General features: G+C 35.1%; 1 protein-coding gene across 4 annotated transcripts in view; it reads left to right on the top strand.

Annotated features, from left to right (window-relative positions):
- ARAP2 (ArfGAP with RhoGAP domain, ankyrin repeat and PH domain 2) overlaps positions 1–27,571 on the top strand; it is a 127,035-nt gene that overhangs the window by 73,099 nt on the left and 26,365 nt on the right. For 3 of the 4 annotated variants that reach the window (XR_011141078.1, XM_068943219.1, XM_068943218.1), the window contains exons 19-26: positions 967–1,030; positions 9,540–9,703; positions 11,557–11,769; positions 14,210–14,315; positions 15,614–15,761; positions 16,506–16,574; positions 23,486–23,560; positions 24,286–24,403. Coding sequence is in view for 3 of the 4 variants with exons in the window: in XM_068943219.1 (XP_068799320.1) it covers positions 967–1,030; positions 9,540–9,703; positions 11,557–11,769; positions 14,210–14,315; positions 15,614–15,761; positions 16,506–16,574; positions 23,486–23,560; positions 24,286–24,403 (957 nt within the window). In the remaining variant the exon portion in view is untranslated. The remainder of the gene's footprint in view (positions 1–966; positions 1,031–9,539; positions 9,704–11,556; positions 11,770–14,209; positions 14,316–15,613; positions 15,762–16,505; positions 16,575–23,485; positions 23,561–24,285; positions 24,404–27,571) is intronic. The other variant, XM_068943220.1, reaches the window with a different exon arrangement.

Consider the following 27,571-nt stretch of genomic DNA (forward strand, 5'->3'; position numbering starts at 1 on the left):
ATACACCTATCCTTCCGCTGATTTCTGTTTTCTCCCAAATCAGACTTCTTCACTATTAAGAAGATTGAATTGTATACTTGAAGTGTACCGAATAATGAATTATCGGTGGAAGCACAGGCACTTCCCTTTGTGATATTGAGTCAGTGAATGTAAATGAGCCCAAGAGTAAATGTGATACAAAAGCATCATGTGATACATTTATTGAGCATCGTTGATATTCAGGAATTTGTTTTCTCTAGAGATTAGATGAGATCAGATGAGGATGATCTATGAAATCTGAACTTTGAAAGGATTAAAATTAGGAATTAGTAAGAAGATTACATGTGATTTACCTTTTCTTATTATTATTATTATAGTGCACAGTATGGTTTTACAAGCACCGTTACCCAAAACTACCTAGAAGTGTTATCTTATTATTATATATAATGTAGGTATTTTCCAGGGAAGAGTTTTTGGTGTTTTATTCCTGTTCAAAAACAAATAAAAACTATAAATCAACGTAAAGAAGGCTGACAGTGATCTTCACACTGTACTTGACAATTTTCTCCAAGATTCAGTATTGCAAATATCCACAGTCATTAAGATGCAAGTAAATTAATGGATTCAAGAATCCAGGTTACTTCTGAACTGTTATGTCCCACAAAATTTGTGTTTACACATTTAATGTAATACACGCTGCAGCATATTTTCCATTAAAAAGTATTTGTTTAATGTTTCTTTATTGTTCTCTGGTGTTAGTTTTTCTTGTAAATTTTAGTTGATTTTATTATGGTGTTTTGTTTTGATAAACGTGGAGCTTTGTTTCTATTATCAAGCACCATTCTATAATTTAAATGCTCTTAAGAATTTCATGCTGCTTCCGTCACTGAAGATCACTTTGAAAAAATGTGTTTATATGTATATGCTTCTATGTGTTTATATATGTGTATACATGTGTAATATGAATGTGTGTGTGCTTTGTTTTAGCAATCAGCAGTGTGATGCAAAATGGAGAAAAAATAGATGTCCTGCTGCTTGTTGAAAAAGGAAGGTAAGGTCCCCATTTGAATAAAGCTTTATGATCTGTTCATATATTGGTGTCTTAGAATTCTTGCTGATCAGGCATGGGGCTTTTTCACTTGCGGTTGCTAGAGAGACAGTAAATTTACAGACTTTTTAAAGGAGGAAAGGCTTTGTGTATTAATTACGTTTTATGTCTGTATCGGGAAATGCTAACAAGCACTGCTTAATTAAATGCGCTTTCCCCACTGAGAAAATTATTCCCAGTCAGATTAGTCTGCCAATAATTGTTTCTTCAAAAGGACCTAACTTCCTTTAGCCTGTAAAGAAGAAAAGTATTTCTGTGGAGCATTTATCACTTACTTCTCAGTTTCTACCACTCTTATGTCCCAGAATTCTCTATGTAAATCTGTGTAGTTAGGTCTTGAGATGGTATGCATTATTCGCTTGATTAGTCTTATTGTAATGTCTAATTTCAGTTAGCAGCATACTAGAAAAAAATACGCTTGTGAAGCAAGAATAATCCATATCTGCTTCAGTGTGCTGCTGTCATGGCTCTGTCACATGCAGTGATACGGGAGAGTGAAACTTAAAAATTAGGTTAAGCTTCTGAGAGGGTATTTCTGCCTTATATATGGGTTCTGATTTAAAGAGGAAAATTAAAGTTATTGAAAATAAGGATTATTTGATGATAAAATTTCTTTATCTCATTGCTAGAATATTGGGCAAACATCTGTATAGGAAATGATTCTGTGTTTATTCAGTCTTCTGAACAGCTGATACTAGGTTAAAAAAGGAAGATTGATTATGTCTCTGGGGAAAACAAAACAAAAAAATAGACACCTTGACATCTCTGCACAGTCAGAGAAACTCATTGCAACTTGTATCAATTTTAATTCTTCCTCAAATACCATTTAAGTTTTGGAAATGTGTGGTGCATCAGAATTTAATAAGATGATGTGGTTCAGAAATACACACCTTTTCCTTGAATTTTTTCAAGAATCATATTGAAAGGTTCAGCATTAAATAAGATGCACAGAGCAGCTGGCGAACCAGAGGTATCCTATTCAAGGTACAGTCCAGCAGATTAATGCAAACCATACATCTAATTTCATAGATATCAGTGCTGAGCAAAACTTATAGCTCCAAGTCAGATTTTATTATTTCTTCATTATAATATTTCTGTCAAGTAAAGACAGGTTTTTCCTGAACTACTTTAATAGTTTAATGGAAGTTCTGAACTATTTGAAAATAATTTCGGCAGGGGCACTGGCTGATTTATTATGACCATGATTATATTGAATTTTTCTTCACTGAAGTTTTCCATGATAACTTCAAATACATAGCGCTTACTTTATCTTAATCGTTGAAAGTCATAGAGGTATAAGAGCTTTGGCATAGTGATTCTTGCTTAGGATATTATTCTAGAAGTGTTCAGATGTTCAGCAGAGTAGAATGATATTGCATCTTGCAGTGGTAAGAAATGTAATGTGGGTGGGTGGAAAATAAGTAAGTATAAAATAATCTTTTATCTTCAGACTCAATTTTTGTATATGCAGAAACCCAGCAACTCCAGGTATATTCATTAATGCAAAATAATATGTTCTTTAACAAGAAGTCAGCATCAACTAAATGATATGCCAGGTTTCCTGCTTTGTCTTTAATCTTATATCAGTGTCTGTCTAATGCCAAGTTTCGCACTAGGACTCTGAAGAGGGATAAGTCTGTATACCAATTTATTGACAACTTCCACATTAGTTACTTTAGTTGCTTAAACCTAATATAAACAAGATCATCCCCAAAATCAATATGTTAAGGATGAATATAAAACAAAATGAATAAGTTTTGGCCAGAATTAATAGAAGTTGGAAATGAATGAGTTTGATTTTTTTTTTGTATAAATTAAACAAATCAAACTAGCTGATGTCCTACATCATCTTGCTAAATTTTCTTAGGAGAAATGATGTAATACCTCAAGGATTTCCCTGCTGAGGCTCATATTGTTCTTCTGTTTGTGGGTCTAGTATCCCATTACTTACAAAAACTTATGCCCGCTTTTCAAGTCTCAGTCACTGGGTTGGTTAATTGTGGGAGGTCATACATTATACACATCCTATACCTTTTTGTAGGCAAAAGGATGACTTATGTTGTTGCAAACAGATGTCTCATTTAAGAGTGATTCTATACCCAAGTAAACAATTTAAGAACTTTGAACATTTGTAGACTTACTGCTAAAATAAGTACAATATAATAAATCCATGAATTCTGAACTTTTAAGAAACTAAATTTACTAGTAAATTTATGCTTATGTTAAATTTATGAGGTACATAAGCTGAAGATTCATCTAATCCATAGCTACTTGGATGGAGAGTCACTGCTTTCAGGCTTTGGCAATGAATAGTCGCTTTGGTTATTAAGTGTTTAGTGTCTGCTTACTTTTTGATTGATTTTGGGCTTCAAGGGGCATAATGCTTTCCAGCTTGTGTACAGTAGAAGGATTCAGAGAGAATATAACCAAAAGGCACATTAAGTTTTTCATAGTTTTTGTTCTTGCTCTAATTCTTTCGTTGTATTTTTCAATCTGAAGTTTCATAGGTATGGATCCAGCCCTCGCTCCCCCTCGTTTTCTTCTTTTTTGTTTTTTCTCTTCTACTCTATATTCTGCTCTGAGAATAAATGAACATCAAGATGGTATTGGATGTGTTCAGCAAAAGACTGCCAACCCAGAAATAAGGGGGGATGATCATACTATTCAGACTGTTGTTCACTGCAGAGTAATTATGAAAGGTTGAACTAGGCTAAAGCATTTCTTTAGTAGGTGAACTTTTTTTCTCTTAAAGCTCAGGGGACTTCCCTAATTTTCACAATAATCCCAGAATGTTTTCTAATTCTAGAACTTTGATTTGTTTCAGATCACAAAGATGTTGCGTGTTTGTGTTTGGGGTTATTTACTAATATAAATTAAATCAGGAGAACGCTTTCGTGGCCCCTATTGAAATTTTATTGCAATGTGATTTCTGTTAGAAATTACTGATACTACCTACAACACATGGAAATCCTGACGTCTCACAATGCTGTTTTCTGATGCCATAATCAATGCATAACTCTTCCACTTGCTCCTATGTTCTGCTTTCAGAGTTAAAACTGCTTCTTGATTTCTCTCTGGAAGTGGCAAACCACGTTCCAGATTTCTGTGTCTGATATTTCCTTCTGTTGTCACACAGAGATGTCTTCTGGTTTGTTCCACGTTCAATTTTTCTTTTTCCCTTAATCTCTCCTACCTGTTTGGCAAACTCCCCAAGGAAGTGATTAATGATACTTGATTGTTTGTAGTCATCCAAACAAAAGTTGCGTAGCAGATGGATGCAGAAGTATAACTGCTGTTACTCAGCAGAGGTCAACAGAGGGATTTGATTTTATGATGAAGAAGGGAAAAGTATCTGAAAACAATTGTACACAGTCATACGAGTATATCTTCCATATATAAAATTTAGTGTGAAATCTCTAGTGTCTTGCTTTAAGGAAAAGCAGCTGTACAGACAAATCAGTACTCAAATATTCCTTCATTATTATTTTCTGTAGTCATTTAAGCTCTCTCTCAGGTGTAAGTGGACGTTTTCAGACCATAATGTAATACAGATGGTACTTTTTTTTTTCCTTTTCTGTTACACTTGTCGTATAGTTAGCTATTTCTTATTATAGGTAATAAACCTTCCCTACATACTGGCACAATTTCTTTATGCTGACGGTTCATTAAAATGGTACATTACTTTGTTGTTAACCCTTTGATGAAAGCAATAACATTTGTTATAAAATGCAATTCTGAGCACAAAATTCTGGAATCTAGAGATAATCTAAACGTAAGACTCGGATGGACACCACTAAGTGAAAAGACCTGAGATTCCTAGATATGTGACCCTTAACATCCTTTGAAGAAATATTGCTGACCTTTCTTATATATCTCTAATTAGCGGTGGCATTTCCATGCTTTAGTTGCGTTTGGTTATTCTTATATGCTTTGATAGCAACAGATACCTTTTTATTTCCTCAGTTTTCAGACATGTAGACTATTAGTCATTTAAACTTGCCTGAGGACACTGAGCTGTACTGCTTTCTGTTTCTCTCCCTTCTTCCCTCCTGACCACCCTTACCCAGAATCATTTAATATCACTACTTTACCAATGCAGAGTTGTACAACAAAGTGTACCAACCTGGCTAAAACCACTGAACTTTCATAGAGTATGCCTGTGAAAATGGGCTAAAGATAAACCAACAACCTTTGCACAGTTGAAGATGAAGTGTGCTTACATATTTTATCTGACTACCAGTGCAGATGGATGTACTGGTAGTCCCTGATAAAGATGAATAGCCAACAGTAGTTGGCCTGGAGATGGGACTAACTAATCTTGGACTGCTGCAGCCATTTGGGCCAGTTTGAATGCTCCAGTTCACTGAGGACCAAATCTGCAAGGAGCTGCAAACTGGTGGGCCTTTTGGCAGTTTGAGTACTTGAATTATAAATTTCTTAGGTGTGGACTAAGATGTCCAATGTGCTTCATTCGTAGCACAGGAAGACCTCTGCCATTGTTCACTATATAGTCAGTATTGCTAACTGTTTTTATGTAGTGTGTGCTTTTTATTTTTTATCAATTTTATGAACTGGGAAGGAGAAAAAGTATGTAGGCAGAACATACTTAGAAGGCACTGAGCTTACGCTATAGGAGTGCATTTCAGTTCTGTGCAAAGTAGTTATTAGTTCTGCATGACTGGTAGAAAAGGTAGCTCTTTTTAGATGTTACTGTAGAAAAATCTTTCAAAGATGATTACTTTTACAAGCTGAAAAGTATTCTTGACTTTAGATTGCTCAGTCAGATGGTGAATGGAACACTTTAGCCTATGCTTATTTGTTTGATCTTAAGCCTTGCTTTTAATATAAGTTTGTGTTTTGATGATAGATGTATTTCTTGCTGAACTAATTGGCATTTACTTAGTTATTATCTGCTGAAAACTGGCAGAGGTGATGACACTGGCATGAATAGCAGAGGCTAGATCTGCGGAGCTGTCTCTGTCAATGTGTGAAGTTCTGTAGAAGACTTAGTGAACGCTGAGGGACGTTCCACATGCCTGCTGGTGACCGTTTCCTCTCTAGTTTTTAAACTGCTTCGTGATTCCGTGGAGAGGGTGTCAACAAATGGTTTCAAAATAGGAAGAATTGTTGTTTGGTTTAGCTGCAAGTGTTAAAATTTGCGTAGAAGGAAGAGTTAAACTTAGTATTTGTACACTGTTGTATATTCGTATAAGGTTTTCTAGGTGTACTGTGTTTCAAGAGAAAATGCCAGGTGTGGTTTGAGATGAGCTTTCTAAGCCAGCTCTGCAGTGAGTTGAATGAATTCTGAACTGCCTCTGGGATCAGTTTCTTTTCCTCTTCTCTGTCCTTCCCTTTTATGGTGTTGTGATAAATGTTGAAATTGCCTCTCTTTCTTAGGATTTTTGCCTGGGCAAAGTTAATATTTTTTGAAAAATAATTAGTTACTTTCTTTTAACAACTGCAGTTCCACAACATAAGCAAGATTTCTCATGTCTGTATTTTTACCACTGGCTTCTCTGCTCATGGTTTTGTTGGTGCTGTATGATTCCTACTTGAAGAGATACCTCCTTTTCTTTGTCAATTAAAAGAAACCTCTTTCCCTAGAATTAGAGTGTAACTTGACAGGTTTTGAAATTTTAGAAAATAATGAAAACATCATCTCTTGGTAGTCCTGATACATTTCTTTTATGTGATGCAGTAACTCCATTGAGGGGAAGATCCATACAGGATCCTGCAGGATGTTCTCGTTCACATAGTTTAGGTAATTGTTTTATGTGACAGTTGATTGACAGGCACTTGATTCAGACTCTCATATCTTTATGGAGATATATAGACACAATATGTTTAAGTTAATACACTACTATATTTCCTCTCCCCTCCTCTAATATCCGTTCAGTGATAAACTGCAGAGTTGCCTTTTCCCTTTTGTCTAGATGTAGAAATATTTTCACCTATAGTATCCTGCTTCCTGTATGCATCATATAATTCTTTGGATAACAAAAAAATCTGTTGATGCGTCCTTTTATCTTTTTGCATAATACTCTAATGCAAATCCCGCTGTTCTGTAGAAAAAGAAGATAGCAATATGTATAGACGTGTCTTTTAAAAAAAAAAAAATCTTGTATTCAAAAGCAAATAAAATTCTCTTCTAAATCATGAGCCTTACCGTTGCTGATTTGTGAATCGTAGTACTGAAGGACTGGTGTAACGTGCAGTGTCAGACTCTGTTTCCACTCATTTCAAACTTTTTAATCCTTGCTTCTATATGGCTACAGCAAGACTAGAGGATCTCAGGGTGATGTATTGCTTGGAAGCTTGGGTGGAAGCTGTTGTTTGAGAACTGCCCATGTAGGATAACCATTCTGACAGGGTTTTTTTGTTTTTGTTTTTTAACCCTTGGAATAACTTTTTTCTTACTGGAAAGCAGAGGCTGAGTGTCTATGTTACCCAGATGTGTGTAGTGTTTATTATGACTTTCAAAGTCATAAAGTAGAGGCTTTTTAAACAGGGGCTTCAATATATAGAGTTACTTTAGTGGCTCCTAATCTGCTGCTGAATCACGAAATCTCTATGGTGGATCCTGAGAATACTTTGCAGATCCTGGGTCTGGGCGTGTACTTTGATTGCATCTGCTCTTCCTATCAAGATAGGATCCACAGTTCCCTCTTCTTAGTCTTCCCTTTCCCTGTGCTGTGGTTTCTATGGGAAGGAAACTGGATGAATAGGCTGGAAAAATACACAAAACATTCTGATAAAGACCCTAATCTGAACATTTTGGAGACCTGTAGTGTACATACCATGTAGATTAGTAATAGCCCCAGATTCCTACAGAATTCCGAAACAGTGCATTGGCTTGCACTGTGCCATCGCGTGAGCTGGACACAGAACATCCTAAGTAAAATTTCACCAAAGTGCCATTAGATGAGGCAGCTGAAATAATTTAACACCACATTCTTGGTAAAGTTAGCTTTTCCCTTTTCCCATTGCTGCTCCTGTCTTCTCTCTTGTGTTTGCTCTGATGATCGCCTGCCCTCTTCTTGTGCTGATTCGGTCCTGGAAACTGGCACAAAGCTATTTGCTTTGAGTAACTTGCTTAGGGAACATATGAACACCAAGGAGGTGAGGAGAAGGTGGCAGTAAGCTGCGATGTTCTTCTGCTCTTTTCTTCTAACTGCACCTAATATCACTGGCTGAACCTGGATATCTCATGTGAGAAATTCTGTGTTCTCTTCTCCCTGCTCCCACCTCCTAGCAAAAGAATAGGGATACATTTTTAGATTTCCTTATAGTTTCAAATATAGAAAAATATAATTTGAGCAAAATAAAACATTTTGTTTTAATCCCCGCCTGGATGCGATCCTGTGCAATGTGCTCTCGGTGACCCTGCTTGAGCAGGGGGGTTGGACTAGATGATCTCCAGAGGTCCCTTCCAACCTCAGCCTTTCTGTGATTCTGTGAAACAAATATGAATAGTTAATTTTTAATTACCTTTATAAAACTCCCGATTTGTATTTTACTAAAAAAATTGAACCACTTGAAAAAGCAGAACTGAATATGCAACTCCAAAAAAACCCACCTTGAAATAGAAATTATTCACCTTTATATAGAACGTATATGGAGAGATTGCTAGATAATTTAACACTTAAAGCAATTGTTAGTTATATACACACACAGGTGAGCATATTCTCTTAAACTGTTCAGTTTTGCAGCTGGCTCCTAGAAGCTGGCCTGACTAGGGTTAATAAATGGAGGTTATTGCAGCCCGTTTAAATAATAAAATCAGAACAAAGCAAAGCATGCTTTGAGATAATCGGGTAATTAAAGGGTTACGTTTATTCTACCGGGATGTCTCAACTGTTAGTGGTTTATTCATATGTGTTCCTTAGATATGTGATTTTCTAAGGGGTGTCGTTTTGATACAAGTGACAGAGGGAAGGCGGGACGTTCAAGGAGTCTTCGCTCCTTTATAGGGAGGGGAAAAAAATACAAAGCAAGAAAGCCTTTTCATGTTTTGAAAGTTCATCTGTAAATCCATGCTTCCTGCTTACGTGTTACTTGAATGTATGGATGCACAGTAGGAATGAGGTCAGAAGAGCAGAAAGTAAAATGTTTGTCAGGTCCTTCTGAAGGCCTGACAGCGTTTGCAGATTCTCTTCCATTTATTGTGACACTGTTAGTACAAATGTAACATTATTCTTGTGTCAGCATCGCAAATAACGTCTATCACAGTAGGTGAGAATTTGTTGAAAAATTAAGGTGCTGTAAAAATAGACCTCCACCACAGCTTTGTGGGGTAGAAGGTTCCTTGATGTCTTATTCCAAATATTTCCTCAAACCCTTGAATTTGTTTGGTTTTTATTATTTTTTTCCTGATAACTGCTATGCTGTTGTAGTAGAATAACTACAGATTTCCATTTCTTTTCTGGTTTCAAAATCTTTTTAAACTTTGCAGAACATTGTACATCCATGGTCATACGAAGTTGGATTTCATGGTCTGGTATACCGCAATTGAAAAAGCAGCAGGTACAGATGGTAATGCATTACAAGATCAGCAGCTCAGCAAAAATGATGTTCCTATTATAGTAAACAGCTGTATAGCATTTGTTACACAGTATGGTAAGTATAGCAGATTTTTATTCAACTTGGGATCATTTGTATAATACCGAAGCTGCCGCACGATCAAATCTCATTGAATGTGTTTATGTATACATAAAGTAAAACCATGTCCCTCGTTAACCCTGCCACTCGTTGATGGAATAGCAAAGTATAATGCAATGCATCTGAGAATGAGTAGTTTGGGGAGATGCAGCTCCCTTTGTATTTTTAAATTTCACTTTTGTGCCTGATGTAGCTCAGCCTTTAGGTCCAGTGCCTCAGAGCAGAACATCTCTGCCCAGAAAATAAACTATGTAAACCAGGAAAGGTTATGGCCTAGACTGGTCAGCATATCTTCTGGAGAAACTGTTGTAAACTGTGCTGCCTGTGTTGAGTCTTAAGGCTGTTTCTATTTCAGCATAATGGCCTAAGGAAGTATAATTGTTTACTGTTTGCTTACGTAATTATTGCCAGCATAATTTTCCATAGCATTAGAACATGTATAGATGATGTGTTTGTCCTTTGTACTCCTGAGAATTAATCAATCCTCTTGACAAACGCTGCATACATATCAACCCTGTACAAATTGTATTTCATGCACTGAAATGTTGCTAAAGCAGGGTAATTATGTTCCCCACTCAACTCTCACTAGATGTGTTTTTAAGTTAAAATTCAAGTTTCTAATGTCTTTTAAATAAATTAAATCTTCATTTAAATACTTCTTCTATCTTACTGCGTGTAATAATGTTCATTTGAAAGTTGAAGGAGTTAGGCAGGAATGAATTATTATTTGTATGAGGAATTATTATTTGCATACAGTGCTCTAGGTTCGTACCTGTTTTTGTTTTTCATCATGAAGATTCTACCTTTAGCTGTGGCCTGTAAGTGAGAGACCCTGTTGGGTCGCACTCCTGTTCCTCAGTACAACACCACAAAGGCAGTATCAAATGGGAGCTCTTGTAGGCATCACAGCAAAGGGGAGCTGGAAGAAGAGTGTAAGATGCAATTTGCATAGGTTTTGGCAGAACTCTTCATTTGACTAGCATGTAAGGAAGGTAGGGTTTGTAGGAAGTGTGATTCCCTTTTTCTGAAGTGAAATAGGGAAGGCAGGAAGCACCTCTACAAAAAGAAACGATGAAACTGCACATCTATGCCAAGCTTTCACAAGTCCTAAAAAAAAAAAAAAAAAATGTTTCTGTCTACTTTCAGATTCAGTAATTGAAATAGTGTTAACTCTGTTTTAGACTGAGTTTTAAGCTGTGTTTGGACTTTAGGGGTTTTAATCTTTACGTACGGGAACAGTGGCTCATTGTGGCTGTCTGGTGGCTTCCTGAACCTGATAAAAAGCAGAAAAAATGAAGTAGTCCTATTAATCTTGAGGCTTTTAAGAGTGAAATATGTCAGATAGAATGAATACAATAATATTGAGTCCCAAATCGAGCTGATCAGTAGAGGAATAGAAGTGTAGGAGTATTGGTTGTGAAAGCAGTCATCTTGTGTGCATAGAGACAATACCAGTGATCAAAACTTCTTTCTTTTACTGCACTTTTTAAAACTATGATTATGGAAAGTCCTAAAGAGATTTAGAGATTTGAATTTGCCTGCAAAGTATTCCTAAAATTACAACCCTAGGCTTGCTTAACATTACAGTAGGTATATTTGCAAAGAGGTTTGGTGGTGGGTGTAAGCAGGCTTATCAGTGTTTTTTCTCTCACAAGGTGAGGATGTGCAAAAGGTCAGAGTTACAGTGGTAGGAGTCACAATCTATTTGACAGCCAGACGTGCTTTTTGTAGGATGCAGTTTCAAATTTTTGAAAGAACCCATGATTTTATTTTTATTTGTTTTCCTCTTCTCATATATTCCTGTAATTTAGGTCTAGGTAGCAAAGAGATCTATCTCAAGAGTGGCAATTCTTCCAAAGTGGCTGAACTGCTAGAAAGCTTCAAAAAAGATGCAAGAAGTGTTAAACTAAGAGCTGGAAAACATCAGCTTGAAGATGTGACTGATGTACTGAAAAATTTTCTTTCTCAAATAGATGATGCACTTCTCACTAAAGAACTCTATCCATTCTGGATCTCTGCGTTAGGTAATATATTCAGTGACTCTAGATACAAAGAAGGTCATATGCACATTTTCAGCATCAAGTTTAAGGATTTTGTTTATTGCTTGCCCTATGTAGGCATATATTAGAGGTTTTGATAATCAAGAAAATAATTATGCATGCATTAATGGGAAAAAATTGCTTAAAGAGATTGACTGGAGTAGATCCGTGTGTCAAAATTCTATTGCCTTTAAGTGAACCAGAATAATAATGAGAAATAATGATGTTCGCTTGAAAATATATCTGTGAACAGTAGAGCAATATTTCATTGTGTTGTAGTTGTATCAGACAAAGTGGGGGTGATCAATTTTTCATGGAAGTATTGATGGTAGAAATCAAGAAACAGACAAATATTTGCCAAGTCATCATCTGCATGATAGCTAGGTCACAGCTTTGACATTTGTGTTCCTTAAATTTATCTTTTATATAACTTTATATGTGCATGTTTGTATATTAACAGTATAGACATACTAACAATGTAGATTTATTAACAATACTTCTTAACAGTATAGAATTATTAATAACTTAAGGAAACTATTGTTTCCTTAAAAATAGGAATTTAATTTGAAAGAACACTTTAGTAGCTTCGACCTAAAGTGTAACTTGTGATGTGTTTGTAACATGAGGATGTGCATCTTTAAATGTTTGAGAACAGACTCAAGAGCTTACTGACATGTTAGTTACTCATTACATAAATCATGATGATTTTTATAGTATATTTATGTTTTAGTATATTTATATTTATGTTTTTATATTGCACTATTTACATAGTGCCAGAAACAAAAGCTCCTTCCCTCCCAAACCACATGTGCTGTGAAATTGCAGATGATGGTCCAGTGTTTAGGTTGCTGGCCTGTGTCATGGGAATGGTATTTTTCTCTTTGATTTCTCATGCAATACCATGCAGTTCCTGACTTGCTCTCTATTTTAACTTCCCTATATGAAATGGAGGCCTCACGTAGATGATATGAGGATAAGTACCTTACAGGGGATGAGGGGCATACGTAGCATAGTAATAGGAGATGCATAGGAAAAACCAAGATAGAGCATTAAATTATATATTAGCACACTAAAATAGTATAGGCCTATTGACCATATGGCTAACTTTATCTGTAGAAAGGATGGTTAAAATGATATTTTTCTTTGATTTTACTTAAGTTAAAACAGATACAGATTGCTTTAATACAAGCCACTATAAGTTTGGGAAATTGAAGTGTGACTATTACACACTTTTGATCTTTCACCTCAGTTTGAGCATACTGGAGGGAAGAATATTAAAAATGTGTTTACTCATCACAAGATTGCTCTCATCTCATCAGGAATCAGAAAAAGTTGTATCTCTAACAGTTTAGATTTAAATTAGCTCTTTTGTGAACGTGCATAATGATATCCTACTGATTTAACTTCCTGATTTGTGTGTGGGACTAAAATTCTGCTTCAGCTTTAAAGCACATAATCCTGTTGCACTGTAGATAAATGACACCAAAAGTACTTGTGGGAAGACTAAAACACTTAGATAGATGCCCTAGAGGAAAAAAAATTTAGACAGTCAAAGACCCGAAGAAAGTGCTTTTTTGTTGTTGTTGTGTTGTTTTGTTTCAATTACCCAAGAAATCAAAACATAGTGCATTCAGTAGTGAGAGCGCTAGCGGTCCCCTGAAAAGGATAAGAGTTTTTTTCCTGTGGTTTTCATTTTAAGAAATTTGAGGCAAATAGAGTACTGAAATGAAAAATTTAGGAAAAAAATCAGTTACTGTGCGCCTGCCCTGAGCAGGGTTATGCTCTGCAGTCTCTACACAACAGTCTCTATGCAGCATAGAGAGGCAAGCTTGATTTAAGGGTAAAGCGCTGTGACAGTGTCTCAGGTACTATCATTCTCAAGACTGTAACTGCTGTCATTGTGTCTGCTGCTGTTCAGCTGCGTTACTTTGTACAACTTACTGCTTCTCTTTTGCTCAGCTCTTACTCGTCTTGTATGTTTAGAACTTCCAACTACTTTAGACCTTGCTACACTACTCTAATAAAAATAGAAAGATGAAAGGGTATTGTCCTTTCTCAACTCTGGGAACTCTTAGAAGCATTTCCACACACACAGACACAGACACATAGACACACACACACACTACAGGTGAAAATGTCCTTTGAGTGGAAAAGTAATTGTTTTCCTGGGATTTAGTCTTAAACTACAGCAAATAGTGCTTGAATATAGAAATGTTACTCTTTATTGGATGTTCTTTCCCTGAACTAGTGTATAATAATAGACTTTGTTGATAATAGATTGTCTGTATTGTCTTCATAAAGAATGGATTGATTGGGTAAACTGTAATTTTAAATGACTAGATGTTGCTTATGTAGTTAATGAGAACTGCTGTCGGTTTTCAATGTACACTGTTACTAATGCTCAATGATTATTATTTTCCACCAGACGCACAGGATGAAAAGGAACGTGTGAGGAAGTATGGAGCTTTTATTCGGACACTTCCATCGGTCAATAGAGCAACTTTGGCTGCTTTAATTGAACACCTTTACAGGTCAATGCAAATAATGCATTATAGCAGAGAAATGCTTATAGTTTGGTCTCAGTATTAATCTAGCAGTAAGGAGTTCTGGATTGTTTTATCAACTAGTAAGCATCTAACCTTAAATAGTTACCATGATTAATTAGAATAGCTCCTAGGCAATCCTTCCTTTAATTTATAATGTTTTTTTTCTTCAGTTGAATTTTCAGCAGTAGGCATCTATAAATATCGATTGGATGGAGCAGTGGGAGAGGGCTGCCAGTGTCTGTGTCCAAGTAGGGTAATTTTTGATGGAGCATCTTTATATGAGCTCATTTACTGCAGTCTGCTAGTCTTCCAAAGCACTGTTGCAAGTGACACCTCAGATTAAAAGAATTTTCAAAATAAATGTCCTTCTCTATAAACTGTTTTGCATCAGATGACTTTGAGAATTAACTATCCTTCCTGTATTTCATCACTGCTTCATTTTGCAGTGGTAGAGGTGGAGTGCAGAGGTAGCTGTGGAGAATATCCAAAATATAGACTGGAATAAACAACAGATCTTATTACTAAATTGAAAAAGCAGCAGGAATCATATAAAAAATGCACGACTTCAATGATTCTGCAGAATCATGGCTAAATAGTAATGGCCGTTATTATATGATATTAGTGTCCATTGAACAAGTCAAGTTACTGTGTTCGTGGTAAAGTAGGGAGCAGAGAATGTGTAGGACTGTATCTTACAGGATACTATGTTTAGAAATAAAGCTGCTAAAAAGCAGATGTCCTTTAAAAACTATTTATGCAAATATTAAAATGATTACTGCTATTCTTGGGGTAATGATTACAGTAAGTATTGCAATTAATGTTTCTAAGCATATCCAGTTGAGATACTTACGTGCTCTTATACCTGTTCTGAAAGTAGTTTGTATTCATGTAACAGCCAAAATTCTGTGATATTTAAAGTGTTTGCTTCCTGAAGAAGACATATTACGTAAACAATAGAACTGATATGAAAACTTTATGATAAGAATAGAAACAAAAAATGACTCCACTTTTTTTCCATGTTTTGTGTGATCTTAGATCATCGGCTTTCAGGATATAGTTATATAATGTAGCAAATAATTTTGGTATCACTTGAGGTGCAGGTAGAAAGTATATGTTTCCATTTCTATAATGAGATGGGAGATCAGGTATACATAACAATAAGTAATACTTGGTTGGTCATTTCATTTAATGTAGTTATTCTTTTTTGGCATGCACTCCATATTCTGTAGAGGAGCAGAAGGAACAACGGAGCCTTCTAAATAGATTTATTTTTCCTTCAACAGGGTGCAGAAATGTTCTGAAATCAATCATATGAACCCTCACAATCTAGCCATGGCGTTTTCCTCATGCTTATTTCAGACTAAAGGCCAGACTAGTGAAGAAGTCAATGTAATTGAAGATCTAATTAAAAATTATGTACAACTTTTTGATGTAGGTATCTTTATGTAAAATAGCATCCTAATTGCTCTCCTGATAGAGGTGATAAAATATAGAAATCTTCTTACAGTTAAAGATGATTCTTTCACAAACAGATTTTATTTGATGTAGGTTACACTGATTTGCAAGGCTGTTAACTTTCTTATTCGATGGTCTTTGTTCTTTATTTGTCTAATTTAAATGTTAATTTCTGAATAGTTTAGCCTGAGTTAGGAAAAGCTATACTTATAGGATTGTTGTGAATCACTGTTTTCCAAAAGAGTGCCCGCAACTCTTCTTGCTGACACTAGCATACCACCTTCTAAGGAAACTTCAAGATGATGATTGTTGTCTTAGTCTCTGATCTCTAGTAACAGATAGAGAAAAAACATTTGATTGACAGGGTCTGGAAAAAACTTTGAATCCAACCAAACTGAGAATTTACCACTAGCACAAATATATTGCAGCCCTTTCAATTTGAAGTTTACTGTTCTATTGTAATATTCTGTTTGGGAGTTATGGTGGATTCCCCTCTCTTTTACCCTGTCAAAGAAATGATTTTTCTGACTGACAGAATATTTTGCATAACTGCTCCTGCAAGATGGGGTTAATATCGTAGGCATTCCTCTGTTTTTTTATATTATATTAGTATTTATGTTACTATATTATGTTATAGCAGTATTTGTATTAGCTTATTTTATGTTTATAGATTTTTAATTAGTTTTCCTGTAACTTACAAAGATGATCAATTTTGCACAGATTAATGAAGACCAGGTCAAACAAATGGATATTGAGAACAGCTTTATTACCAGGTGGAAAGACACTCAGGTAAGTGGCAAAAATCATCAAGTATAAAAAGATTTTAACAAATGTAGGTTTCTATACCTAGACTTCTAAACGTAAATTTCTAAATTTGTATAGTGGCTTGCATTGTTAAATACAGTGGCTAAGAGGGGAAAAAAGAAAAGAGGAAGCATAAGCTAATAAAGCAAAGCAGCTCTGTGTAAATTATACTGTGGAATTATGTTCTGGCCTGCGCACTGGGATAACTTACCGATTGGTACATCATGCTCACGTTTTTACTACGCTTCATAAACTGTAGTAGAAAGGAATGGTCAACATTAAATGTGAAAGCGACGACCTCTCTTTTTGATTTTTAAACATGCATGTTAAAATCTTTAAGTATATGTTAATATTTCTATTATTTCAAGAGCTTTGGGTACATGTGGCCTCTGTTTATTAGGCTCACAGGGATGGTTATTCTCTAAAGTGTCTGAATCTTTTGCTGGGTCTTGGTTTTGGGACTAAATATTAAACCCTGAACTACAAATGTTGTTTGGGAAACCACCAGATGCATACATGGTTACTTCAGTCAGACTGAACTTTAGGATAAAATAAAAGAAAGCAGGAGATCTTATGACGTTTATTATCGTCTTGAATTCCAGTCTCGCTTGTAAGAGCTTTTGAATAACTTCAGAATTGGTAAAAAAAAAAAAAAAAAAAAAAAAACCCACCAAAGTGAAAGGATATTTCACTATCTGAGTAGTCTTTGTGTGCAGCTCTAATTAAAGCAAAAACTGGTAAGTTTAATAACATGGCCAACGTATATGAATTAAAAGAAGTAAAGGGAAGCGTAGGGAGCTTACAAGCTCTTTCAGAAACCTGAAGCAGTCCAGGAGAAGCTTTCAGGAATTTTGGAACTTATAGAGCTTTAGAAACTAGAATAGAAAACTAGCAGAAACAAAGCTGTGATGCTTTCTCTGATGGCTCTCTTCCTCCTTTCCAGCAGCATTTTGTAGTACCTTGTAAAACATCACTAAAGTAAGGATTTTTGCAAATACACATAAACTTGCATATTCTGTGCGTTGCTGTTTTGAGTCTTACTTCTTTGTGATAGATTGAATTATGTAGTAGCAACTGCTGGTTAGGTGGATTCATCTAAAACTGAAGCTGTGACGAATATGAAGAAGTGGTTTTGTTCTATATTTTTTTCCATCATAGATACCACTGTGAAATCCCCTTTGGGTGCTGTGTTGTATTTGGAAGGCTGTCTATTGAGGAAAGTTTTCTTTTCTTTTAAAAAGTCTAGGCTTTCTGAAATTGGTTGTGTGTGTTTTTTTTTGTTTTTTTTTGTTTTGATTAAAAAGCTTACAGCACCTGACAAAGCTAGTCCTCCCACTTTTAAACTAGATAATCAAATTTGAACTTTCATGAATAATTGAGTCTGCTTGGGCTTGTTTCTCTGGAACTCTACAAACTGTTAGGAGGTGGAGTTGTAAAAAGATTGAACCATAATTTTAGCTCTCCTAATTTGGCTCTCAGTGGATTTTCTGCCATTAATAATCAGCTTTCTGAATTGCGGGTTACACCTACGCTGTTAATAGGCTCTGGCTTGGTTCTCATCATACACATTGCTAAGCCTTAAATCATTAAAAAAAAAAAAGTATTAGTATCACACAATGAAACAAAATCCTATTCAAACGGTATCTCTTACCTTGCAACTAGTAAGGGTGATTTGCAGTGTCTTCTAGTACAAAATTTAGGAGGCAGCAATAAGAGATTCTTATTTTGTTGTATGCAACTGTCAAATTAGTTATCTTCCTTTATGTTCTTAAAAACACATTGCTAGAATTGACAGCGGTTAGTTTCAGAGAGAATGCTTTTACAAATAGAATCATACAAAATTGAAGAAAATGGCACATCTTATTTTAATTTGCAGGGAGGGAAACAGCTGGAAAGAAAGGTACTAAGAAAGGTATTTAGACATATAAATTTAAGAATTTATTTTTCTTTCGTCATCCCATGGGAAAAAAAATTTCTCCAAAGGACCTAAGTGCTAAATACTTAAATCTGATGTACGGTAGAGTCTCAGCCGGACTATGGAGTCAGCCCACTGAGGCTGCTAGATATGACACGTTGCTGCCATTAAGTAGTCACTGAATCATATTATTGCCTCAGTTCTCAGTAAATGTTTGTTGTCTTCATTAAGTGCTGTCTCAGAGAATTTTGAATATAAGTTATATTCCACCGCAGCTACGATTTCTGTCTCAGCTTTGCTTTTTGGGCAAGAGGTCTGGCATTTGTATACCACAAAGAGTCTGTTTGGAAAGCCCAAGGGTCTTAGACGTACAAAGACTAATCTTAACTGCAGGGCAGAAGCCGTCCCCGGCTGGCTGTGTGGTCCTCATGCCCCAGCTACCAGGGCAGAGGCCTGACCAGAGTCTTTCCCCTATTCTTTGCTGGCCCATACAGTTCTCTTCATGGTGACCTGAACTTGAGCATTGTGTTGTGCAAGACACAGCACTTCAATTTTAGGCCTTTAGTGCAAGGCTTTTTTTCGATCCCAGGTAAGCTATTTTGTCCCAGATTAAGCATTTAAATTGTCTGTTAAATGGATAGGGAGATTGGAAGTCTGAACAGTCAGCATGCCACATGGGAAGCCTTCTAACCTAGCCAGTACCTGGAATGCTGAAGGAAGGAACCTCTTAGATTCTGCCTTTCTTAGATGCTTAACTGCATGTGTCAGATACTGCTTCACAGACCAAAACCATCATCTTAAAATAAGGTGCTCTCTAAAAGAGAACCTGGGAATTTTATTCTATTTTAAAATGCAGATGAGGGATGAAGAGGCTAAATATTTCCTTGAGCAAGGTAAGCCCTGAACAAGGGGTTTTTCCTTCTCTTGAATGTCTGTGGTAAAGTGGTACAGCCTTATTAGATGCAGCGGAACATATTATTTCTTCTGATTGCACCGCTCTTCTTCTACATCTTTATGATCATCTGGAATAACGTACCCTGCTTGAGCAGGGGTGTCGATGGATGGATTGTGGATGGAAAATGGATTTGCACTATAAATTCTGTACATTGTTTTATAGTTTAAGCTAGACCTGAATGGCATAAAATAGAAAGTAGTATACAGGATAAGCTACTTCTCAGACTGTTTCTCAGAAGGGCAATGATCCTAATTTAAAGCTGTGGTTGATAGTCTTCTATGAAGGGAATAAGTAATCCGAAGTTTCTAGAGCAAGCTTGTGGAATTTAATATTAAGTAGCTGAAGTGATTCCAGAGTCCTAGTTGAAAAACATAAATTATTCTCAATACACGTTTTCACAATCTGTTTTGAGGAAAATATTAATTGAGGTGCTGGATTTTATTAATTAATCTCTATCAGTATTATATCTGAAGACTTCATGAAAGGTTGAGTTTGAGATACAAAATTATTTTGAATTTTATCAAAACGTTGATATCTTTAATTTGTATGACATTACCTGGAAAAAGAGCGTCCAGAGCTCAACCTAATGAGATTCAGCTCAGGTGACCTTGGTTGTTTGGAAGCACTTGCCCCAGAGATGACAGCTTTTTTCCTTTTAACTTTCTAAACAAGTACTGGAACAAAATTTCAACCTTTTCATGGTTATAAATTAAAGTTTGAACTGCCTGTTGGGATAGGAATCGCATTCTCTTTGCTTTACCAGCCTGTTATCCGAATTTGGACTCCATCCCTCTGATACTGTTTTCCGGAGCCTGGTTGCCATTTGTGGCAATTTGACTGCTGCTGTGAACATTTTTCCCCTTTGAATTAAGCCGTGGAACGTTTTATGCCTGTTGCTGTAGAAGCTATTTTTTCTCTAGCAGACATGTTTAATATAACTAGAGGATTTGAAGATGCGTTTTTCTGAAATGTATTGAAACATGTGTAGCATGTAAAATGCATGTGTGTCTAATGCCTGGGACCAGTTCAGTGGAGAAGGGTGTAATTCTTATCAAAGACTATTTCAGTTACTTTCATTTCAAAGCATTAACTGCCTGAAGCCCCGTGATTCAGAAGGCTGGTTATGAAGATGTTCTGAGCTTTTATATATAATCTCTTCTGCAGAAGAGTTCAGCATTGTCTTAACTATGCCCTTTGTTGTCAGTGGCTTTTGTGGAATACGCAAGGGCCAGACCTGGACTAACACTACGTGTTTTTGTAAAACTTGAACTTCCTATTTGTTATTTTTATGCGTTTATAACTTCTGTAACAAGTACAAAGTGCCTGTTACCCATAATTTCAGAACACTAGATTATATGCATGTCTACATTTCATATTTTACCAGGCTAGGCAATGTAAGCTTCTTTTAACCGTTACACTGTTGTTAAGTTCAACTTAGTATTTGGTACTTGTCACATTCTCATCAACACTAACAAAGAATAGCCAGACCCCAGCCAATTACCATGATCTGTATTTCCCAGTATAGACCCTCAAATAAGGTAAAAATTTCTGGAATACAGTCAGTAGTTCATTGGAACAGTGTTGCTTTAAGATAACATCTTTCATTATTTCAGGGAAATAAATGGGTATGCTCATATTCTTCTCATTTGCTTACTTCCTCCCCTTCATTAGCTCTCATCATTTAGCCTGTGAGCAGTTTGCAAGATGCTTTCTCTGCATAGAGATTGGACTTCAGTGTCGTGCCAGAGAGCTAGCTCTTTGGAAATTTTTCTGGATGGGCTTCCAGCTGATTACATAGTGCATACCAGGTGTTTTAACAGTGTGGATCATTGGCAACTTAGGCCTCAAGCAGCTATAACTGACAATTCTATCGAAGAATCCTCCTCATTTAACATGTGATAGTCTGATGTTATAGCAAAATGTAGGCATGTTGGTGGAAGAACTAGTGATGCAGATACTTAACGCATTTAGAATATATAGGTTGCTAAAGTAGAATTATCTGCAGGCTGAAGACGTGGAGGGTGTTCAGAGAACAGCTGGACCAAATTTCTGTTGAAACCCTGTAAGTTCTCATGTCTGAAATGTCACTGAAGTTCCGTTCCAGGTGGCACTTCATTAGCTGCTCTTCATTTTCTGTCCACCATATACTTATGCCAGCTGTTGCTGTTTGCTGCTGTAATTTACAGCACATTTTCTCTTCATACGGCTGTTTAAATGAGCCCAGTGGAAATCAAATGTCAGCTTCATTCTTTTTTTTTTTCCAACCTTTTTCTGTAATATCATCCAAAAAGCAAATTTTACAACTAAATGAGCTTTTTTGACTCTGTGCCACTATAATTAAGAAGCTTTCTTCAAAGTAGCTTTGTAATGTTTTTCCTCACAAATGTTGCCATTAGTTTTCTATTCTCAGAGGCTAAACAAACTTTCAAGTCACCGTTTTCCATAATGTTATGTTCTTTAAAATTGAGTGCTGCTATTTAGTTTTCCATATAAATGTAGTTTTTACTTCTGTAAATTAGTTAAAATGTATTGCAAAGCTTGCCTTTTTTTTTTTTTTTTTTTACTATTTTCTCCATATCTTATTCTGTATATATGTAGTTGGTTTTGCTTTTCTCATCTTCTTCTTCTGAATTTTAATAATACATGAATAAATGTGTAGTATAGCATTGCTGTGAATGCTGTTCTCAAAATTAAGACACAAATTGTTATGCTTAAAGTTAGTTTGGGTAGTAACTATTTATATTGACTTACTAATAAAAAGATACATCTACTGGAAGGTCCAGCTTCCTGTCTTGTTTTTTCTTCCCATGCTCTTAGTATCATCATATTCAGGTATTTGGTTTTGTTATTTGGACAAATTACAATCTTTTGGAGATGCTTATGGCTACTTCATAAGGGAACTGTGAGGTCTTTATATATAAACACTGGACATTTTTATCTATAGAAAAGTAAAGTTGATTTCTCATCTAAGAAGGTAATTTTATTGTTGTAAATTACAAAACTGCTAACTGTGGAAAATACTGAATTCTCCCTATTGATTCTTAAATTTTTCTCCTTGATCATGAAATCTTGGTTTCACTGACTTTCCAATTCCTTTGTAAGGAATTAAAATATTATTAGACATTCTTAAATTATGTTTATTGCTATTGAGTATACTAAGTAAACATTTATATGTTAGGTAATACATACATATGTTAGGTAATACATTTGTTTTTTCATCTAATTATTCTGCATGTTAGCATTTTACATGAAAGTTTAGACAAACTAGTCAAACAAATTTGAAGACTTATCTTCAGCAGAGGTCTCTATCAAAAGCATGTGTTTTAATTCTTCTTTTTAATATGTGATGACAATTTTTCACAGTAATTAATAATCATAAATACCATAATCTTCGTAGTGTTAATTATCTGAATATGTACAAGTTCCATAAAATGGCTCATTGTCTGAAATACTGGAATATGAATTTATAATTTTTCCTGTCATTTTTAACAAACTCTTTTTAGTTTGGAGTTCTTGTCCTGTCCTTTTGCATCTTGGCTTTAAACTGTATATCTCTGTTTTGGCTATGCAATGAGCCTGACTAAACTCTAACTTGGAGCCTAGAGTTCATGTTTTGACAGTTTAAAATGCTGAAATACTTTTTTCTCTTAGATAGACTTTTAGTCATGTGTATATTGATTTCCGTTTTTGACATGTCTCCCTTATACATTCAAGAATAGGAGAACTATTTGCAAAATGTGTTAATTTTACTTGAAACGTTTCGATCGATTTTAGTCAGAGTTCAGATTTTTGCCTGAATCAATTAGAACAGGATTTCTTTCCTTTCACTAGTCAACTGGGAGTTAATGTAGTTCAGGTTTTCCCTGTAAAGTCAATGCTTGGGGTATTTTTTGTAGATTTAGGATATGAAAAATATGCAATAGGTTGTAGCACATCTATTAAATAATCATTTCCTTTTCCCAATTTGAGAGTATATTTGAAGTATTTTTAAGACATAATTTTTGTAAATTATGTGTTTTGTTTTAGGTTTCCCAGGCAGGAGATTTGCTTATTGAAGTTTACGTGGAAAGGAAAGAGCCAGACTGCAGTATTATAATCAGGGTTAGTGTATAAAAATGATACAGTGTTTCTACTAAACACTTTCTCATGAAATGTACCAGATTTATTTTCCTACATGTTTTTATAATTGCATAATGAAAGTATGTTTCACTGTCTTAAAATTTTTTTTTTTTTATTTACTGGCTTACCTAAATTTTGTAAGGAGTGTTTATTATGCATTTCTAAGCAGAAGGCTATGATATAATTTTAAAGGGAAGACTTCCTTTAGTTTTACTGCAGTATACCGTGATATAATTTCTTACAGCTCAATGGCTGCAGCACACAAGAACGATAACAAGTACGCAGTGAATACTGGCTTTAGTCAGTAGTACAAGGACATTTAAATGACCTTCCTGTTCTCGCTTTTTGCCAGCGGCAATCTGCCTTGCTTGAGTGCTGAGAAACCTAAGCTTAGTACTGGCTGTAATTGAGATTTCCAGCCTTGCATCTGATAGCATATTTGAAAGGCTCTGGTCTCCATGCAGGACTGCTCTGTTGTTTGGATGTTAAGAAAAAATTTAAATTTCTGTAATGACAAAGGACAGATGTAGTTAAGGAAGTAGCAAACTTAGGACAATACTTTTTTTTCTTGTTATAGCTGTTTCTGATTTCTTTTTGATCTGTTCAGCATATGACGCAAATACTTGTGTTTTTATGTTTGTATTTTGTACAAAAATCAAGGATTAGAAATTGTAGTACATTATAAAATGACTCAATTTTTATTACAGATATCACCTTTGATGGAAGCAGAAGAATTAACTAATGATGTTTTAGGAATCAAAAACATCACTCCCAACAAAGATGATCTCTGGGCTGCTTTTGAAGTACTTGAAAATGGAGAACTAGGTTAGTGGCACTTACATGTATGTGTATTCATTAAATTATCATTAGTTTTTATTTTTAAGTATTTAACATAACTAAAATGTTAGCTGAAAAGTTACTAAAACTTTATAGAAACAAAACAACAAATAGCTTTCATTCCATTGTTTTCTATTTGGGTACTGCGACACGTGCGTAATTCTTTTCTACATTTTGTTCTTCAGAAATAATTTGAGGAATTGGTTTAAAATGCTCATACATTTGTGGTTGAAGAACAATCTTTATGATACTCTGGTTCACAGTTCATAAGCCATCAGCTGCAGAAAAGTAGATCTTACCAATAAATTTCAAAGAAACTTATTTTCATTAGGTCAGCAGTTGATTTCTAAGGAATAATATCTTTCAGAAAATGAAGCACGAAAATACAGGCAATACTCAGAGTAAAGATTCTTTTAAATTATTCAATCAATTTACTTTAAGTGTATAGATAAAAAAGAGTATAAATTTCTGCAACCTTCTGTTTTACAGGTGGCATTAAGGTGTATATAGCATAATCTTGAAACATTTGTTTTAAGTATAGTTCTAGTGCTAACAGTGGCAAAGGTCACAATATTCATGAACTGTAAACATACTTTAACATTGGGAGTGCTGTGGTAATGCTGGAGCTCACACTTTACTATTAGAGAGAATCAAAATAATATAATTTTTTTATTAAAATTGTATTTTAATGAATGCTCATTGATGTCATCTCATTTTTTGAAGAAAACTTGGGAACAGAAACATGCTTTTAGTATATAAAAAGTAAGCACTTTTAAGTGAGTTGCTTTTAATATTATTTGCATGTTACAAAAGTGGACTTTGGGCTAACTTACTTCTGTAGTGGATATACCTGTTTTCATATTTGCAAAACAATCTGAAAGAAATAGAGAAAACTAAGTCAACCAAATGTTCCAAGATTGTCTGAGTAGTTCTGTTCAACTTGACTTTAGATGTAGTTACAATAATCTCCTGAGGTTTACTGACACTCTTAATATACTCAGCTTGAACTTGGAAGTATCAACAGCAATGGAAGTGCATTCTCTCTTCTGACGTTAAACTAAATGATCTTGACCTCTTTTTGCAGCTTACAATCTTGTGGTGATGCTGTGTAGAGTTGTAAGGTAGAATTCATTTCCAGATTCGTAGATGTGGGTGTCAACTGACAAAGAACGCTAGCATCTTTTATCTTCAGAGAGTCCTGATAAATCTTAGAAGAACTCTAGAAATCCTATTTCTTTCGACTGAGTAATAGAAAAATTTGAAGAGAGTTTTTTTTTTTTTTAATTGATACGTAACACTAACAGAAAACTGAAAACTGGACTATATATTGCTGAGAGAACAGAAAGATAGATGAAAAAGACAGCTCAAGACAGGTTCGGTATTTAGGTGCAGCAGCTAGTATCTTAGTGCAAGCTAGAAAGTTTTTCTGACTTTGGAGGATTGGAAAAATTAAGCCTGGAGTGAGACTCTACAGGCCCTGTGTAGGACAGTAAATATTGTCGAGGGATTACAGGGTATCCCACTGAAAAAAGAGATTTACAGTGCAAAATAGAAAATGGCCTACCAGTGTTTTTAAAAAAAAAAAAAAAAATGGAGCTAACTAAATCAAGATTCAAGTCCTAATTTAGCACGTGGATCCAATGAGCAAAGGCTGTGTTGATAGAATGGACCCATTTTTGGACCTATTGTAGAACAGGTGAATTGATTGAGTAGAAGTTCAAAAATGAAAATAATTCAAATAATAGGAAGCAGTTATTCAGGAAGGCTCCTCTGGTGCTATGGCTGAATTTAACAGATTTTTCACAAGGTTGAAATATAGAGGAAATAACAGATGAAGTAAAATAGTCATTGGTCCAAATGTGAGACTAAAGAACCGTCAAACAGCTTGAGTCTTTTTTGCTACAGGTTGTTTTACTACCATCGTTTAATAAACACCATTTAACTTTACCTAATCTGAAGTGCTTACAAGTAAATTGAGGGATTGACACACTCGTGACAGCAACAAAGGTTACTTATTTGCTTCAATTTCATGTTGATGGCTGCTGTGTCTTCCTGACAAAAACAAATTTTCTGCTTGTATCTCTGCCATGGTCTGGTACCTGTCCAGTGCCTGGTGATATTTGGTTTGTTATGCTCAGTCCTGGATTATTTTTTTTTAAGAGTTATTTTACTTCAGTCTCTCGTCAAATGTTTTCAGGATATGCTGCTCTGAAAACTAACCCTGAGAAGTCAAGAAAATTAGAATCTTATATTTTCTAAAAAGTAATTTTCTTCTGACAGTTATTGCTGTTTAAGACTAAAAGGGCTGGTTTGGGATATTTACCAGCAAATAGATGATGACCTAAGTAAAAAGGTAATTGGATGTATGTGTTGACTGCTTGATGTTAAAAATTCTGAAATTGCAGTATTAAAAATCAGCTAAATTGTTTGCATATAGAAAACTTGAAATAATTGATACAATTATCTAACCTAATGCAGAACTTCCAGTACCATATGCTTTTATAAAATAGGGTGTATCCTTTTTTTAGTAATTTGTACTTGATGGATAGTTTGTAAATGAAGTGTGTTGCCAGTAAAATAACTAATGCATTTCAGCATGATGATTTATGTACCGTGTAATCCATGATGACAGATGGTCTTAAATGTAACTATAAATAAAACAGTAGGTGTTTACTCTGGGAGTGCTGGTGTTCTGGTAAGATGTGATGATCTGCCAGCTTTTTCTGCCTGCCTTTTGTAATTTTTTTCTCCTTAAAGTGGATTTTTCTCCTGTACAAAGGCAAAAAGTTATTTTAACTTTATCACATTTAAAAGTCCATAGTATTTAAATTTCTTTTCAACTTTTGGGAAAGTTGGACCATTTAGATCAAAAGGACCAGAAAAATTGAGTTATAAAATAGCGATTGAGCTGCTATCTGAGGAATGGTATTTCTCTTAGGCTGCTTTCTTATCATGTCTGAATAATAAAATCTTTATATAAGTGATTTAACACATCTATAGGTAGTGATTTAATGCGTCTATAGTTAAGGTAGCTTTTTTGCCTCACAAAACAGAGGTATTTTTTTCTGTCACTCAACAGTGTGCTATAAGTAAAGGAGGTAAAAGTAGCAGTTGTGGTTGCTTTTTCCTGGAGCTCTGGTTTTCAGGAAAGATGTG

Source organism: Struthio camelus, chromosome 4, assembly GCF_040807025.1.
Source record: "Struthio camelus isolate bStrCam1 chromosome 4, bStrCam1.hap1, whole genome shotgun sequence".
NCBI classification, from domain to species: domain Eukaryota; kingdom Metazoa; phylum Chordata; class Aves; order Struthioniformes; family Struthionidae; genus Struthio; species Struthio camelus.